Source organism: Cupressus sempervirens, chromosome 10 (genome assembly GCF_028749045.1).
Source record: "Cupressus sempervirens isolate cs-2001-9-10 chromosome 10, ASM2874904v1, whole genome shotgun sequence".
Taxonomy (NCBI): Eukaryota; Viridiplantae; Streptophyta; class Pinopsida; order Cupressales; family Cupressaceae; genus Cupressus; species Cupressus sempervirens.
In genome coordinates, this window is record NC_143127.1 from 153228882 (window position 1) to 153245671 (window position 16790).

The following is a 16790-nucleotide window of genomic DNA, read 5'->3' on the forward strand; positions in this document are numbered from 1 at the left end:
TAACCTAACCATAATTTAAACTATAAAAACCAAGCACTAGAAAATTGAGAGAGAGAGAGAGAGAGAGAGAGAGAGAGAGAGAGAGAGAGAGAGAGAGAGAGAGAGAGAGAGAGAGAGAGAGAGATTATTCCCATCAAGTTAGTCTTTTCTACAATGAAATGATTAATATGAGCTAACCTTCTCACTCTCCCACTCTGTGAATGTTAGATACTTTGATTCCCCTAACTTGTGGTATAATTCAATTTTTTTTTTTTCTAACAATACCATGTATCTAGATATATTTTTCTTTAAGATATCATAGATATCTTATAGAAATCCAAAACAATTGTTGGCAATTTTTTGTCACCTTCTTAATCCATCATAGATAACTGATACAAGATATCTTCATCATGAACTAACCTCTTTTATAGTGGGTTAACATTTCATGATATATAAAAGGTGGGATGACGTGTGGTGCTATCCTCGTTTCTCCATTTCATAGTTCTCTTCAAGCATGTGCGTGAAATGATGAAACCAACCAAGTTTTTCCATGTGGCTCAAGTTAGCTCACTAATGTGTACTAATGCCATACAATGTATTTTCATTTTTTATTGGTCATGCATCTTCATGCCAATCAATGGTCATGGTTTGATTGACCATTTCATGATTCTATTTAGGGCGAGGTGTGGAATTGATCCAGAGTATATTTTCACTGAAATTTGAAGTATCTCCAAAACTCCAATAATCAGTACCATGTTGAAGTCCTTACAATTCTAACTCCAATGCAACTTGAACAAGCAAAATCGAAGTTTAGATGACAAAGTTACGACCAATCAAAGTTTGGTCAAACTGGGACTAAAGGTCATAAAAGGGTGAAAAAATAATCATCTCAAAAGTTGTCAACAATGGATTTCAAATGAAAGAGCTCATCAAAAGCTTTCCAATGGCGTTCATTTCGTCAAAAACGAAGATCGAATGTAAAAGTTATGACGGTTTGAAGTTCAGGTAAAAGTGTGGATTCTGATGATGTCAACATGACCTCATAACATCTTAAAGAGAGGAGAAAATTTTCAAATGATTATTTAATTCAAATTAAAGGAGTTAGATGATGGGAGTTGAACTCCCAACCATTGCCCTCCTAAAAGTAAGGCCAACCAATAGGCTATTTATAATACATTTAATATAAAAGAAAGAGTTGTTATATACCCATAAAAAATTTGCCCAACCTTATTTAAATAAGGTTTATTGATAATTTGTTATTATTTTTAACCTCAAACTTGCTAAGGGACAGAACTATAAAATGGAAAAAGGGGGTTAGACGAGATGTAAATGGTTATAGGGCCTATTTATGTATTTTTTTGTTTTAGCCTATTTTAGGCTAATTTTATGTATAAAAAGGGGGATAGGAGTCCATTTTCAAGGCATGAAAATTATGAAAGTTATTGTGATTATTCAATCTTTGAGAGGAATCAGAAAGACGACTTATTGCTGAGAAGGAGAGAGAAAACTCTGGAGGACGTATTTCGAGTCTCGAACATTGGAGCAATGTAATTTTGATGTTCTACAAGGGGTTGATTCTGTAACACATTGTAATTGATTTTGAAGTCAATTGGATCAGTCCACCAGTTGGAGCTAGACTCGAAGACATAGTCCTGACAGGGCGAACTTCGAAATCAAATCATGTTGTGCCTCTTATCTCTCATTTTTACTTTCTATCAACTTGTTATGTGTTGTTCTTTTCTACACTTTCAATTACGTTAATTTTCTTTAGTAAAAGCATTAAATTCATTTTACGTAATTGGTTTAAATTCCTCTGTATCTATCCTTAATTCTTCTTCTCTGTAATTCCTACAGTTTTAAACACATAGCCATGCATTTATTGCATGGATCAGGGATTAAATCTGTATTTGTATTAAAGTCATAAAACTTGTAGATCCTAAATCAGATTAGGAATGGTCAAGTCAGTAAATCAACACCTAGGATGGGAAAACATGTCATGTTATCAGACATCTTCACAATTTCGCGCAATCATTTTTTTCCTTTGTGAAACAACAATAAAAGTTTGTATGTTAGATGTGGTGGACTTGTCAACTATGTTTTGTTCATATTGATCCCCTGTGAGGTGTGTTAGTAAAGTGTTATCACTATTTCACAATCATTTTTGACCTTATGTGAAACATTGCTAAGGGAAGAGGGTTAGGTGCTATCATTATTTCACAAGTGGTGGTTTAACCTAATGTGTTTGTAGTCCCAAAAAAATTTCATCAGCTTCAAGCAATCATGACGCGACACCAGTATCTAATTTTTAATGTCAAGTTGTATTTTGTCAAAAATTTAACTTCCAATAGTCAATAATTAAACATAAACATTAGTATTATTAATAATTGGGTAAGTGCAAGAAGTTTGGTGCCAATTTGGTGGAAGTCTTGTAGGCTTGAAAAATGGTGCTAGAATCGAGTGCCCATTTTTGGCTCTGATGCTCCATTCAAGAATTCAAAAAATGGGTGCCTATATTTTTCAAAATGAGTCCCCATTTTTCAAAATCAATGCTCATTTTTTCAAAATGGGTGTCATTTTCATTTTCATTTTATTTTCTTTGATGCTCATTTTTACAAACAAAATTATTATATAATATATTTGTTTCTGGATTTGATTGTGTAGAGATTTTTACCATCAACGTTTCGAATCACACTACGTGATCCATCATCAGGATGAAAATAGAGCAAGAGATGTAAAACAAAATGATGGATCAAATAGTGTGATTCGAAACGTTGATGGTAAAAATCTTTATACAATCAAATCCAGAAAAAAATATATTATGCAATTGATTGTGGAAATCTGATCTCTTTAATTAAACTTATTATATTTAAGAAATAAGTACGTATTTTATAAAAGTTGAATTGTTTAGCCAGCATTAGGTCTTGGGTTTTGGGATAGACTTGATGGGAGCAAGCCTATGCTTTGGGCTTGCAAAATAATGGTTAAGGCTTTGTTATCCCAAATTTCTATCTTGCCATTATTTTTATTTTTATTTTTTTTGATGGAGATTCAGCTTTTCTCGCCTAGCCTCTTTGATTAAGAACCAAGGACTGAGGGGTATCCATTCTACCAAATTCGCCTGGGGCACGATCCCAACCTCATTCCTTTTGGATGTCGGGGGCCTTGCACTCAACAAGACTTGATCCCTGGTGGGCTCTTTGTGAGCCTCTCAACTCCATAGTAGACCAAGGGCCCTTTGACCTTACCATTATTTTTTGAAGGACTTTCCGATTGAATTTTTGACAATTAAAAAAGAAGGAAAATGTAAGGTCCCTCCTCACATGTACTTATTAAATATGAATTTCTCTGTCAAATCTGTTGTAGGAGATTTGAATGGATATGGAGTAATGTTGTCGGTTTTAGATGTCCTAATGGAAATTGAGATCAACAGATACATCCATGCTTGAATACTTAAAGATTAGAGAACTACTATGTTGTCTCAACTGTTTAAACATTAATTTGCACTAACAATAATACAAGGTGTTTCACTCAATGATGATGTTATTGATTTTGCTACCTCAATGATTCAGATTCTATGCATTTAGATAGTTCAATATTCACTATTGGTGATGTTATGATGTTTAGGTATATGCATGCCTAACAATGATTATTTTCATACTTAATCTAAATTAATGAATAAGTTATATGTCATATTGATTATGTAATTATTGATGATTAAATGTGAGTAGAAATGAATTAAATAGTTAATTAATTGAAGCATTATATTCTGAGTTATGTGATTTTCCTGATAAGTTATATATATGCACGAGATTTTCTTGAGCTACTGATGTGTGCAATGAGTGTGCAGGATATTTATTAGTCGAGGAATCTAACGAAGAAATGAAACTGATCCCTATGTGCTAATTGTGGAAACCTTGTTGTTCGTAATTAAATTAATTGTGAGATGTATGTATGTATCTTTCTGTGATCAGTAATGATGTGTCACTTTCCTACGACATTTGTATGTTTTGTATTGCAAATTCATTTGATTAAAGTTAAATATATATCAAGTTATGCAAATTAAGTAATTTTGTTCAAATACTTATGTATTACTTTTAATCTGATTATTATTTGTCTTAAAAAAAGAGAGGTTGTTAGTGTGTTTATGCCCCTGTATTTTGGGCATGACAGAAAATATTCTTTTATTTAGTTCAAAATATGGTGGTTGGTACATGTATGTGGTATGGTCTTGAAACAAATAATTGGAAAAAACATTTTTAAATATACCTAATGTGAGTATTGGAATAAATTACAGATTTGAAAAGTAGATTCCCAACACTACATTTTGTATTACTCAAATTGTTTTATAAGATTCAATCTCTAAACACATCAAACATATGATTAATTTATTAATGACTAGTCATTTTTTTTGGATAGGTAATCGACCAAAGCCTAGATTATTTATTTATTATTATTAAGATTAATTATTATTATGTGTTAATCTCGAGTAGATTTGAACCCAAGACCTCCCTAATGAGAGCCTTGCAATTTACCAATGCGTGTTAGGCTCTTGCCTACTATTCATTTTATGTTAATCAAGCATTATTTTAGTTTTTTATTTTATTTACATTAATATTTTTATTAAATAATTGAGAATTATTTTATTTTTATAATCTCTAACTTAACAAAACAACATTAATATATTACACATAATAATAAATAATCTTGGCTTCGACCTCTAACTGATATATATATATATATATATATATATATATATATATATATATATATATATATATATATATATATATATATATATATATATATATATATATATATATATAAAACTCATGAATGGGTGTCTTGGGGTTAATCCTCCCTATTGCTTGATGTTGTCCAATGGGAAATACCTCAAGAATGTTGGTGGAAATGTAATTTTGATGCTGCTTCAGAAGGGAACCCAAGTCCTTCCAGGACAAGATTCATAGTTAGAGATTCAAATGAGGTTCTAATTGCATGTGGAGGAAAGTGTCTGATGGATGAAACAAGCAATGCTGCAAAAGCATAAGCAACTCTCTTGGACATTGGAGCATCCAAAAAGCTAGGAGCCATAAAGTTGCATGTTGAAGGTGACTCCTAGATTATTATCAATGCCATTATCAAACATGACATGGAGGCCTAACACCTACAAAACTTCATCTCCAAAATCATTGATGAGTTGACAACCTTTGAAGATTTTAAGTTATCACACATCAGAAGGCAAGGGAACAAAGAGGGCAACATCACGTTGAAGTGGGTACTAAATCTTAACATGTTTGAAATTGTTATTGAGATTTTCCGTGATGTCAAGTGGGAAGAATGAAACCATTACAACATTTATTCTCCTACACATTGTGGTTGTTGCCATTCTCCTTCCCATAAATTTGCCATGCAACTGATGGTTTTGAGGTGATGTCTTTGTATGAAGAACAACTACAGATGTTACAAACTTTAAATTTTCTTTCCATTGATTATCATCATAAGTAATTGAGATGTGTGCACTCAAAACTAAAATAACATTTGTAGCTTGTAGATAATTAATGGTGCAAGGTTCAGTCTAGTTTGTGCAAGATGGAAACAACATTCACACTCCAATGCCAAAAGCAAAAAAACCCATTTCATGGGCATGGCAAGGAGGTTCATGTGGACAAAATGTTCAATTTTCTTCACCACAAACTTTCCATGTCGATCAACTAGTTATTCTATGAAATGTTTTACCAAGTTAAAAGTTGTCATCGAACTAACATTGACATCTACTTGATGATCATGGGATGGGCTTTACATTTGGGTAAAGGAAAATACATAGTCAAATTCATGATGGTGAGGCTAGCTCCACTTAGGGTTTTGTTGGGAATGGATGAAATTCTAGAAGCATCCATTCCAGGCATTAGGATTAATTTGGGTAACAAGCAGAGTGGATTGGAAAAAACTCTAGGTACTAAGTACACACCATTGGCCTTGAGGTTTAAGGAAGGGGGTTGAGACACAAAAGATTTAGGGAAGAGAGGAAGACTTGGTTTCCCCTAAAATTACTAGTAATGCAACAATTATTGACGAAGATATTGCAAAGATGAAGGCTCAATTGGTTTGGTTTGTTGTAGATGAAGAAAGGTTGCAAGAGCTGATGCGTGTAAGGGAGGAAACAAAAAAAGTAGAGGAAGATTGGTCAGAGAGTTGCATCATTGCTAAGAGCAAGAATTCAAGGCTTTGTCCCACAAACCCTCAAATGAATTTTGGGTGATAGTTCTCTTCATGTTAGGATTATGGTGTTTGTTCTTTCTATGTTGTTCTTTGTGGAATTGAAGTGTTATGTAGTTTTTGCTTAAACTTTGTAGAAGTATGGCTGGTTGGTCTTCAAGTTGGTGGTAAGAATGGGTCTAGTTTTTTAAAAGACACACTCTTCATGGCATAAGTTTAAATGCCAATTTTGTTTGCAAGTTTTGATGGGTAACGACTTGATCAAGGGTCTGGTTAGGGTAGGTTTGAAGCCCAAATTTGGGTAATCATGTATTGAGGTGAATTGCAAAATCATTCAACAATGAATGAGGTTGGTGAAAGGAACATGTATGTATGCTTCAATGCGACAATTTTCTTCTACGACATAATTGTAATTGTCAAAGTGTTTGTAATCGCAATTTCACTTTCGGTTTGGGTTTGGGGATGGTAAGGGCATGACTGAAAGCCCAATTTTGTTAGCATTGATCTCTTTGTAATGGTTGAGGTAGAACTCGTGGTATAGGTCTATATTGAAGGTTTGTGGATGGTTTTTGGAGCGGGTTGTTCATGACAGCAGTCAATGTACAGTTGAAACTGGTGTAATTAATATCTTTGTACTTTATGTAATCAAATTATTATCGAGAATAATAAGATGAAACAAAATTAAAAATAAAAATAAAAATAAAGAAATATCATAAAATTTTAAAATAAAATGTAAACAATGTAGAATATAAAATATAATAAATAAAAATACATACTTCAAAATTTAAAAATAAAATAAAAAATCTGAAAAAAAAACCAATAAAAATAATTTCATTCAATTTGAAGAAAAATATCAGTCATATATCAAATCAGGAGTCTTTTACTCACGTAGGCTTTTTATTCCATTAACCCTCCGTTTTGGTTTTCTCCAACTTCAGTTGCGTTATTATTGTTAGTATTTAATATCTGTCATTCGAATAAAAAATTATAAATTTATTGCTAGGTTCACAACACCAATAAGAATGTTCATTTGTCCAGAGGTTTAACCCAACCCGCTGTTCTGAGTTTTATGAATATGAACCGAATGAAGATTGCTGAATTTGCCGCGTACTGTAGTCGGGAGTTTGATATTTCATAATTTTGGAGCTTGGCGTTATTTTCACCTGAAAGTCGTGAACATTTAGCTTCTGAAGAGTCAATAACGACTGTCACATCCGTAGCTTGAAACGGAACCACCATTACTGCAGCAGATTGTGAGGGGTACTTTAAGTCTCTGCTGAAGTATGTATACATTTGTGTGAGCTTTGAAGGCATGGTACTTAAATACCATGTTAAATACAATTCCAGAATGCAGCATTGACATGCAGTCTGAGTTGCCATAGAGGTCAGAGTTTGAATTATTGAATTTGATTGCTTCCGAGTATTTCAGACTGTTAGCTTTTATACAAAGGTTAGAAATTACTGATTTTGAATTCCATTCTGAAAAGAAGATTGTTATATTCATGCCAGTTAAATAGAGTTTGAAATCTGTTATTTGCAACTCTTATATATAAACTTATTTGTGTATGATTGTATGGAATCAAAATATATATTCTGTTATGGGTTCCTACTGAGCCTGTAACAGAAGACTACTTGTTTTAAGTTCAAAACAATGATTTGCTTCTTGACAGGAAAACAGTATGCAAGGTGTTTGACAAAATGTTCCGCAGGAATAAGTGAATATTTAAGATTTATATGTCTATGCAAGTGTTTGACAGAATGTCTTTGTTATGTATGCGAGACTTGTGATGTGATTCTGGGTTAGAATGAGCAAGGGGATCTTACATTTGTCTCCCAAAACGTGTTGTTTTAGTAGTCTATTTTCAATCCTATGTTAAATTTGTTTGTGAGCTTTGAGAAGGATGAAGATTGAATAGTCTGCTGCAACAATTGACAATCCTAGTGGATTTAAATGGTATGAGATCAAGACTGGTCTTGACGGAGTGTTAGATGTGTTGAATATGATTATGTTGCAAGAGTCCTGTAACTAAGAGGGTTTGTTGGGTATACTCTAGTAGAAATATGGGTGGGTAGAAGGTGTACATACATACTTATATATACATATGTGTGTGTGTGTGTGTGTGTGTGTGTGTGTGAGTGTGTGTGTGTGTGTGTGTGAGAGAGAGAGAGAGAGAGAGAGAGAGAGAGAGAGAGAGAGAGAGACTGTAGTGGAAGCATCTTCCAGAGTTTTTTGTTGAGGGTAATTGAATTGCAGATTGAGAGTTTGGGAGGAAAATGAAATGGGTATAGATTGACTATTATTCCTCTTTTTTTAGTAAATTATTTGTAGATGAGGTTGTGTATATAGGTGAAATGAAAAAGGATATATTACAGCAGAATGCCCTAAGGATAGCATGAAGAAGAGAGAAGAAATGAAGTTCCAGAGGCTGAGAACAAGAAAGAGGAAATTGCAGCCGTGGCTTAGAGTCCTTTGGAGGACAGGAAGGTAATGGAAAGCGCAGATGAGAATAAAGATGATATACTGATATGAAGTGCAGCAATCGAAAGAGAATAAATTGCATTGACAACAATTGGAACAAAAGTTTCAATAAAAAATGATGAGGTAAAATCTGACTTCTGTGAAATTTTTCAAGTTGATTTACATGCGAATGGTGAGGAATATGAGAATATTGAGAAGGATATTGCACTGGTAGAGAAAGAGCAGATGTAAAGGTAATTGTTACTTTTCAAATATTATTGAGGCTTATTTTTGTTTGAATGAAACAATCAACAAATGTGAAGAAATAAAAGTGGAACGATGCAGCAATAAAAAGCTACATGTTCAGTTGAAACAAGGTGTTATTGATTTTGTTGAAATGGAGGAAGAGGAGAAAGATGACGAACATGAGTGGATTGAATTCATTGATTTCTATGAGATTGCTAGTATTGATTTGAATGCAGGTGATGAAGACGATGAGATAGACTGGGAAGCTGAATCATGGCATAGTCAAGTAAATTTCACGAGAGGGAGAAAGATACGAAAAAGGAAGGGAGAGATGGAAGGTGCGAAGAAGAAAGAGAGAGGATAAGGGAGAACAATTGAAGAATAAGACCTGCATGATCTTTGAATTTTCATGAGCTCACACTCATGAAACATTCTTTCTTTCCTGGGGTGTTTGATGAAGGAGCATCTAGGCTTTAATATTCATTTTGTTGTAATTTTAATTTTCAGGTCTGATTTGACCCTATTAGCTATTTTCCCAGCTTTGAAGTTTTCCTATTAATTTTCAGGAGGTCCATGATTGAAGGAAAATAACTTTTTTTTTTACAAGTTTTAATGTTTAAATTTTACTCCTGGGTGTAAAACCTCCACACCAAAATAAGGAAGGCTTATTTGGCAACAACTTGTCTTTTGGCAACTGCTTTTTTGAGCTGTAAGTGAATCCAAAGCACATAGTAGTGGGATTTGTTGGATTGTTCTTAAAATAAAATTTTTAAGTAAAATTTGAAAAAATTTCATGCTCCTTTAATATGGAGGTAAAGATAGGAGTTTCCCAGACCACAGGGTGTAGACCATTTGGTCAGGATGTTGGATAGACAAACGATCAATGCAGCTTCAAGCCTTGCCTAGTACCAAGCTGGTTTACCCTGCCACACACATGGTGGGTTCATTGCTGGTTACTATGTGGTTCAGTGGGATTAGTCTCACCTAAGCATATCCAGAAAACCTTTATGCAATTCCCTTTTATGCTTCTAAACCCAGGGTTCCCTCATTTGAGAGGTCTGTTGCATGCCTATTGTGCACTGCTGTATAAATTTTCTGATAATCAATGGAACTGAAAAGTATTTGACGATTTGATAAGATGGTTGGTCCATCTGGTCAATAAAAAAATAAATTTAAAAATGGTTTTTGAGCGATTTATTTAATTAGTCATCGAGCCCTGTACGCTGTGTTGTTGATTGATAATAGTTTACGTTATTTAAGCATTAAAATCAGTAGTCACTGCCAACCAACTGGCACTTCATGAATGCAAGTCCTACCTAACTATAGATATACAACAGCGCGGTGCCAGTTAGTGGATACTCTCTCCTTAATTTTACATAGCTTTCTGTACTTTGTTACCCTTTAATAATACTCAACATTCTCCATCTTATAGAGGATGTCTGTGAGCCCTACACAGCATGGATGGATATACTTCTGTTACATTAGGTGCTCTGATGTCTGCACAAACTAATAACCAGATGCCAATTTGTTGCAAATTTTCATTTGATTTCTTGTGCCATTTGCAATAAGTAACGAGAATAGGAATTGGCAAGGCTGAGTCGAATCACGAATCGGCCATGAATCGGAATCGAATTGGCTATGAATCAGCAAATTTAAAATACCCTTGAGATTTTAACAATTTGAAACTTATTTCATGCACCCTTTATTGAATATTACTTAAACACACCATAACATCATCAAATAGGATCTAACATACATAAGCAAGGAACATAAATGATAAATCCATCACATATGTAAAATATAAATTTTAGCTTAAGTAAATAGAAATCATAGGATCATAATGAGTCACGACATAGATATATAGAATTATAAATGTTGTCAAATCATAAATGTATGTAAGATGAAGATCCATGAAACATATGTCTATCTGTAAACAAAATGAAAAGACAAGTCTATTTGCTCTAGCTCTAGCTCTAGCTTGAGTCTATCTCTCACTTTTCCTCTCTGTCATACTAACAAATAGAAGGCTTTTTAGAGTTATAAGAAAGAGAAATGTCAAAAAAATTCATTTAAAAAGTTGTGATTCATGGCAATTCCAGCCGATTCATGGCAATTCATGCCAAGAAATCGTCAATTCGCTTCACCGATTCACAAAAAATTGTCTAGCTTGAATCAACCCGCTGAGAATTGTCGCTATTCTCATTACTATGGAACTTGTAATAAAGAAGTTGATACTCAATTAGTTGCTTAAGCGCTTGAATGGGATGCTCTTCTCTTACATTGTACAGAAAAAGAAAAGGCAAATATGATACCTAATCTATATTTGGTAGGTGTTAAATCTGTGGGTTATAGATAATTTTAAATAGATAAAGAAGTACAACAGAACATGTAGTCTTAATGTATTTAACTCTTGCCTATAAAGCACAGTGAGAAAATAAAGTTAATTCATTGTATTGATATTTAGCATTTCTCACAGGCACATTTTGCATTTAGGTTCTGTAATCTATAAGTAAAGAAGTAAACATGGAAAATATCGTGTTTGTGAAGATTGTAACAATCATGATATCATCTATTTTGTGGGGTCTATGGAACAGGCAATCTCTGTTGATATTAAAACATTTTGAAGTGGGCATTGAAGAAATATATTGAACTGTTGCAAATATTCAGTCCAGATTATCATGGGCATTGAAGTGGTGAGAATGGGTGTTTCGGGTAATTCTGTTTGGAATAAAAACTCAAGCATCATGCCACAAATAAGACAATCACATGGAGTTTCCGGCCAGAAGAAATTCACAAAAGGAGAAGGTGGCAGGACCTATCCACCTTATAAATCTTTTTGCATAAGAGCGAGTTTGGTTACAGGAAGAGTGCCACCTTCTGATCCAGAACAATTATCCAAGACCAAGCACAACTTTGCGGATCCTAGTTTAAGTGAACTTGATCCTGAAATTCATGCAATTATTGAGCAAGAAAAGCAGCGCCAGTTTAAAGGTTTGGAACTTATTGCTTCTGAGAATTTTACATCTCGGGCAGTGATGGAAGCTGTGGGATCATGCCTAACAAACAAGTATTCGGAAGGTCTTCCTGGGAAGAGGCAAGTCCTTAAACTTGTGACTTGAAAATGATTGGCTTGCAGACTGATAATTCAACATTGTCCTATTGGCTGTTACTTTCTTCTTATAATCTTATAAAAGCTAATCTAGTTTTGTTTAGGATCTGTATGTTAGGGTCCAAGGTTTCAATATCTCATATCATTTCCATTTTTGCCTTCTGTGACTGTAAATTTGGTACTATTACAGCCTGGAAATACCATTATAGGATGTTTTTGGGTGATAGGACTGAAGAACCATATAGGTGAACTCTTTAAAGAATGTTGCTTTCTGAAGTTTCGCACATCCCTGGACTCTATGTTGACTAGATATTATGTTGCTTTGGATTCAAAATTGTGCAGATACTATGGTGGCAACGAATTTATCGATCAAAGTGAGAGGCTTTGCCAGGATAGGGCCTTGGCAGCATTCCATCTTGACAACAGTAAATGGGGTGTTAATGTTCAGCCGTTATCTGGCTCCCCAGCTAATTTTGCTGTCTATACAGCTCTTCTCCATCCACATGATCGGATAATGGTATGTTTGTAAACTAAGCAATTAGAATTTGAATCTCTTTGAATCTTGACTAGTCTTTCATTTGTCACAATTTTGACATGATGAATATTAAGAAATTTCTTTGAACTATTTGCTAATGTCCAGGGCTTAGACCTGCCACATGGAGGACATCTGTCGCATGGTTTCATGACTGCAAAGAGACGTGTATCTGCCACATCTGTTTATTTTGAATCCATGCCGTACTGTTTGGATGAATCCACAGGCAAGCTTTTCATTTTTGGATAATAGTAATAAATGCAATAACATTCAGAATAAAGGATTATTGGTTATGATTTATCTAATATTTGATATTATTATTACGTTTTTTTCCTCTCTTTCTGGGTTACAGGACTCATTGATTATGAAATGCTTGAGAAGACGGCTACCCTTTTTAGGCCAAAGCTCATTATTGCTGGTGCTAGTGCATATCCTCGAGACATTGACTATCCTCGCTTCCGGCAGGTATTAATAATTATTAATTATGCATTTTCACAATTTTTTTAAGGAATTGGTCCATTCCTAACAAATTTTCTTCCATAGAGATTTGTTTTATTCACTATGAGAACATCTTTTGTAAGTTCATATTGGATTTAGTGTGTAGATGTGTACAATTTAATGGACATTTAGGTTCCATACTTAAATTTAGAATGCATGGTTGACAAGATTGCAGATTCAGTTGGGGCATTCTTAATGATGGACATGGCACATATAAGTGGACTAGTAGCTGCTTCTGTTATGTCCAATCCATTTGAATATTGTGATGTTGTGACAACAACAACACATAAGGTGAGTGAATATGCTGATGGTTGCTCTTTGTTAAGAGTTTAATTATTCCCAGTTAAAGAAGTAGCACAGCTCCCTGGATTTAATATAAAATTGATAATTGTGGTGTCAAAAAGTGTTACTTTTATTGCATGTTTGACTGTTTAAAATTTTCTGCTTTACATCCGACACTTACGTAAATTTTTCAAATGGGGTGCTTTCAAGTTCCGTCTTTTAGTTCCCCCCATCTAAAATTACAATCCAATTGCTAGTTTGTTTAGTTGCCTACTAAACATCTTTTATTTTGGATGTGGGAATGAGTTTTTAAGTCTTTAAGAGGTCCTCGAGGAGGCATGATATTTTTCAAGAAGGACCCTGTGTTGGATGTTGACCTCGAGACAGCTGTCAACAATGCTGTTTTTCCAGGATTACAGGTGATAAGTAAAAATGACCCACACTTACATGTATACAAACTATCTGAGAATTCTTCTCTTTAAAGTAGTAGTCTAATAATGTGACAAAAATTTCATGCCTGACATATATACGAGATTATTTTGGCTACCTAGGGAGGACCACATAACCATACCATAGGAGGACTGGCTGTGTGTCTGAAGCAAGCTGCAACTGCCGAGTTTAAGGCATATCAACTACAGGTAAGAAATTGCATTAATGGTATCTTCCCCTGTCAGATATTTTTTATTAAGTCAAGTCATTTGGCAGGTTGTGGCAAATTGTCAAGCACTTGCAAAGAGACTCATGGATTTGGGGTACACATTGGTGTCAGGTGGCACTGACAATCACCTCATCCTTGTTGATTTGAGACCCTTGGTAAGATTCTTTTTTAGCCATTCTAAGTACAGCGTGGTTTCTTTAAACAAACTCAAGCTATAACTGATCGAATGAAGAGGATGCTTGGGTCAATTTGTTTGTAAACAATCTGCTTGTTTCCGTTGGAATATAATTGATGGAGTGAAGAAGAATTCTTTGTTAAATTTATTAGTAAACACAACCTACTTGTGTTTGATTTGATGCCATGTTCCATTTGAACGGCTTGGATAATGATTAAACAGGGCATAGACGGTGCAAGAGCAGAGAAAGTTTTGGATGCCTCTTCAATTACGCTGAACAAGAATTCTGTACCAGGTAATGATGGTTTTTTTCTGTTTATTTTTCAATAGAAGGCTAAGTACCAGGACACCTTTACCCAAGATGCTAATGGTTTTCTTTGTGAATGACATATTCAGGTGATAAAAGTGCTATGATCCCAGGTGGTGTTCGTATTGGAACCCCTGCATTGACTACCCGTGGGCTTCTCGAGGGCGACTTCATTAGAATTGCAGATTTAATACAAGAGGGAATACAAATAGCAATTAAGGTGAAGGCCTCAGTGCAAGGTACAAAATTGAAAGACTTCACAGAATTTGTTGAGTCAGATGATTTTAAACAACGGAGTGACATATCTGATCTTAAAAGGCAAGTTGAATCATTTGCTAGCCAATTTCCATTGCCTGGTGTTGGCACTGAAAGCCTTCACTAGGGGATATTATGTATGTTCTGACAGATGCTATTTTATGAGAAAAGAGAGGTTGTTTCTTGCGGATACCAGAGGTTTGCAAGACAGGATTAGTACCTAATGTCTCCAAACGGGAAATGCTGGGATCTATATTTTGCCTCACTTTGACTTTAAGAATCATGATACATAAGTGATGCATGGCGATTTTCTGTCTATCTATTTTGGCAAACGATTTAAATTCTGTGTGGATGCTTTGTTAATATCACATATCTTCCCAGTTTCATCTTTAGCCATGGCGTTTCATTGCCGTTATGATAGTTGTCTTCCAAAGCAGCTGTGTCAGATTGCTAAATATGACTCTTTTTGCTAGATCTTTTCTTATTAGTTCCTCTATAGGCAGGCTTAGTAATGTATTCATTACTTTTTTATTTGTTTGATCTCTACCTACCAGTCACTTGCATGCATGGTATATATGGTAATGTTTAAGCCATCTAATTATTCAAATCAATATTTAACCATTAGAGGTTGAATACTTAATATGTTTTTAATATTATAGAATAATAAAAAAGGCATTTTTGTCGTCTGTGTATGAACCATTTTTATCAGGAAAATCATTTTAGTTTATTCAAAGTTATTAAAACAAGAGCTCTGCAGAGCTAGAGTCTGCCTAATTGCTTAAAAAAGAAGATTAAGAAGAAATTAGCTTTGAAGTCTTGGAAAAATGTTCATGTTTGTTTTTGTACTTAAATTGTGTTTGTTTTAATCTTCATTTCAATGTGAATAGATGAGATTTCAGATTATGTGTAATTTTTCTAAGGAACATTTCAATTTGGTGGAGGAGAACTAACAATATCCTAAACATACAACTACATGCTTTGGGATTCAACTCTATATGGAAATGAACTAAATGTAATTGAAGATAAAATGACTCAGTTATCTGAAAAATATTATAAATGAGAGTTAAAGAACATATGTATGACATAGAATTTATAGATTTAAGCTTTGTATTCTAAAACAAAAGAATCTACTGTGCTCAAGTTATTTTTTCTATATCTAATACCGTTCAATGCCATTGCAACAACAATAGGCAAATTTGTTTACAAATATTTAATTTGATGTATCATTCTAAACTAATAAATAGATAGATAGAGGTGAATAAAGATAAATAAATAGATAGAGATAAATAAATCTCTTTAATATACAATTTTAATTGTTACAACTCTAACTTAGTTTTAATTATGTTTTACAAAATAAAATATTGATTAAATTAATAACACATATTCTAATTAAATATAATACAGAGTCTATTTTAAAATACGTACGTTATAGAGATTAGAGGAAATTTCTTCCGAGAAGCTCTGATCGTGGTAGCAATTGCAATACAATAAGATAGATTATTGTCCTATAATTTTTATATATTGTTTTGCAATTTTAGCATATGTCTCCATATGAGAGAATTAGTCACTGGTTTTCCCAGACCATTTTATATAGAGGTAATGTTCTCCAATTTTTTTCCTCTCAAATATCTACTCAACAGTAGGGTTTGGATATTCCCTTTGGTATGTGTGATCTCCATATCTTTTGTTTCTTTTCTTCAATCAATTGAATTACCATACTAACATAAAGTTTCAAAGTCACCTACTGCACAACTTTTCAATGTTTAAGTCTTCCTTTTGAAGGGAATTATTAGTAATAGTTATTTAGATAGATTGGCGATGGTTATAGTTATAATCGCTACCAATCCAACTGAATAATGTTTACCCAAAATTAACTTAAAAATCTTCTAGTTTTGAAGGGCTTGCGCCTTTGAAGAATTCATCACGCGACTCTCCTCAAGCCACTTTCTAATGCAAAATTTGCCAAAATAATATACGTAGGTAGACATCTATGCACTTTCTTGCATATCATTTATTGAAATCGGATTATGCGTAAGCCTTTTGTCCCTTCTCGAGCAGTTTTATTGCCTCAAATC

At 33.8% G+C, this 16790-nt stretch overlaps 1 protein-coding gene across 1 annotated transcript; it reads left to right on the top strand.

The window, feature by feature from the left end:
* The first annotated feature begins 7085 nt into the window (after positions 1–7085).
* LOC149533037 (serine hydroxymethyltransferase 3, chloroplastic-like) lies at positions 7086–15107 on the top strand. Its single transcript, XM_089803758.1, has 11 exons — positions 7086–7579; positions 11494–11993; positions 12351–12525; positions 12649–12766; positions 12893–13005; positions 13207–13329; positions 13635–13739; positions 13872–13958; positions 14026–14133; positions 14376–14448; positions 14550–15107. Exons 2-11 carry the CDS (start codon positions 11578–11580, stop codon positions 14840–14842), a joined length of 1611 nt encoding a protein of 536 aa, XP_089659884.1. The 5' UTR covers positions 7086–7579; positions 11494–11577; the 3' UTR covers positions 14843–15107.
* The last annotated feature ends 1683 nt before the right edge of the window (positions 15108–16790 follow it).

What these genes read in the sequence shown, in the direction of transcription:
- LOC149533037 (XM_089803758.1), top strand. Translation starts at nt 11,578, where the DNA reads ATGGGCATTGAAGTGGTGAGAATGGGTGTTTCGGGTAATTCTGTTTGG. An exon ending in GAAGGTCTTCCTGGGAAGAG is followed by an intron (nt 11,994 to 12,350) that starts GCAAGTCCTTAA and finishes AAAATTGTGCAG; the next exon opens with ATACTATGGTGGCAACGAAT. An exon ending in ATCCACATGATCGGATAATG is followed by an intron (nt 12,526 to 12,648) that starts GTATGTTTGTAA and finishes GCTAATGTCCAG; the next exon opens with GGCTTAGACCTGCCACATGG.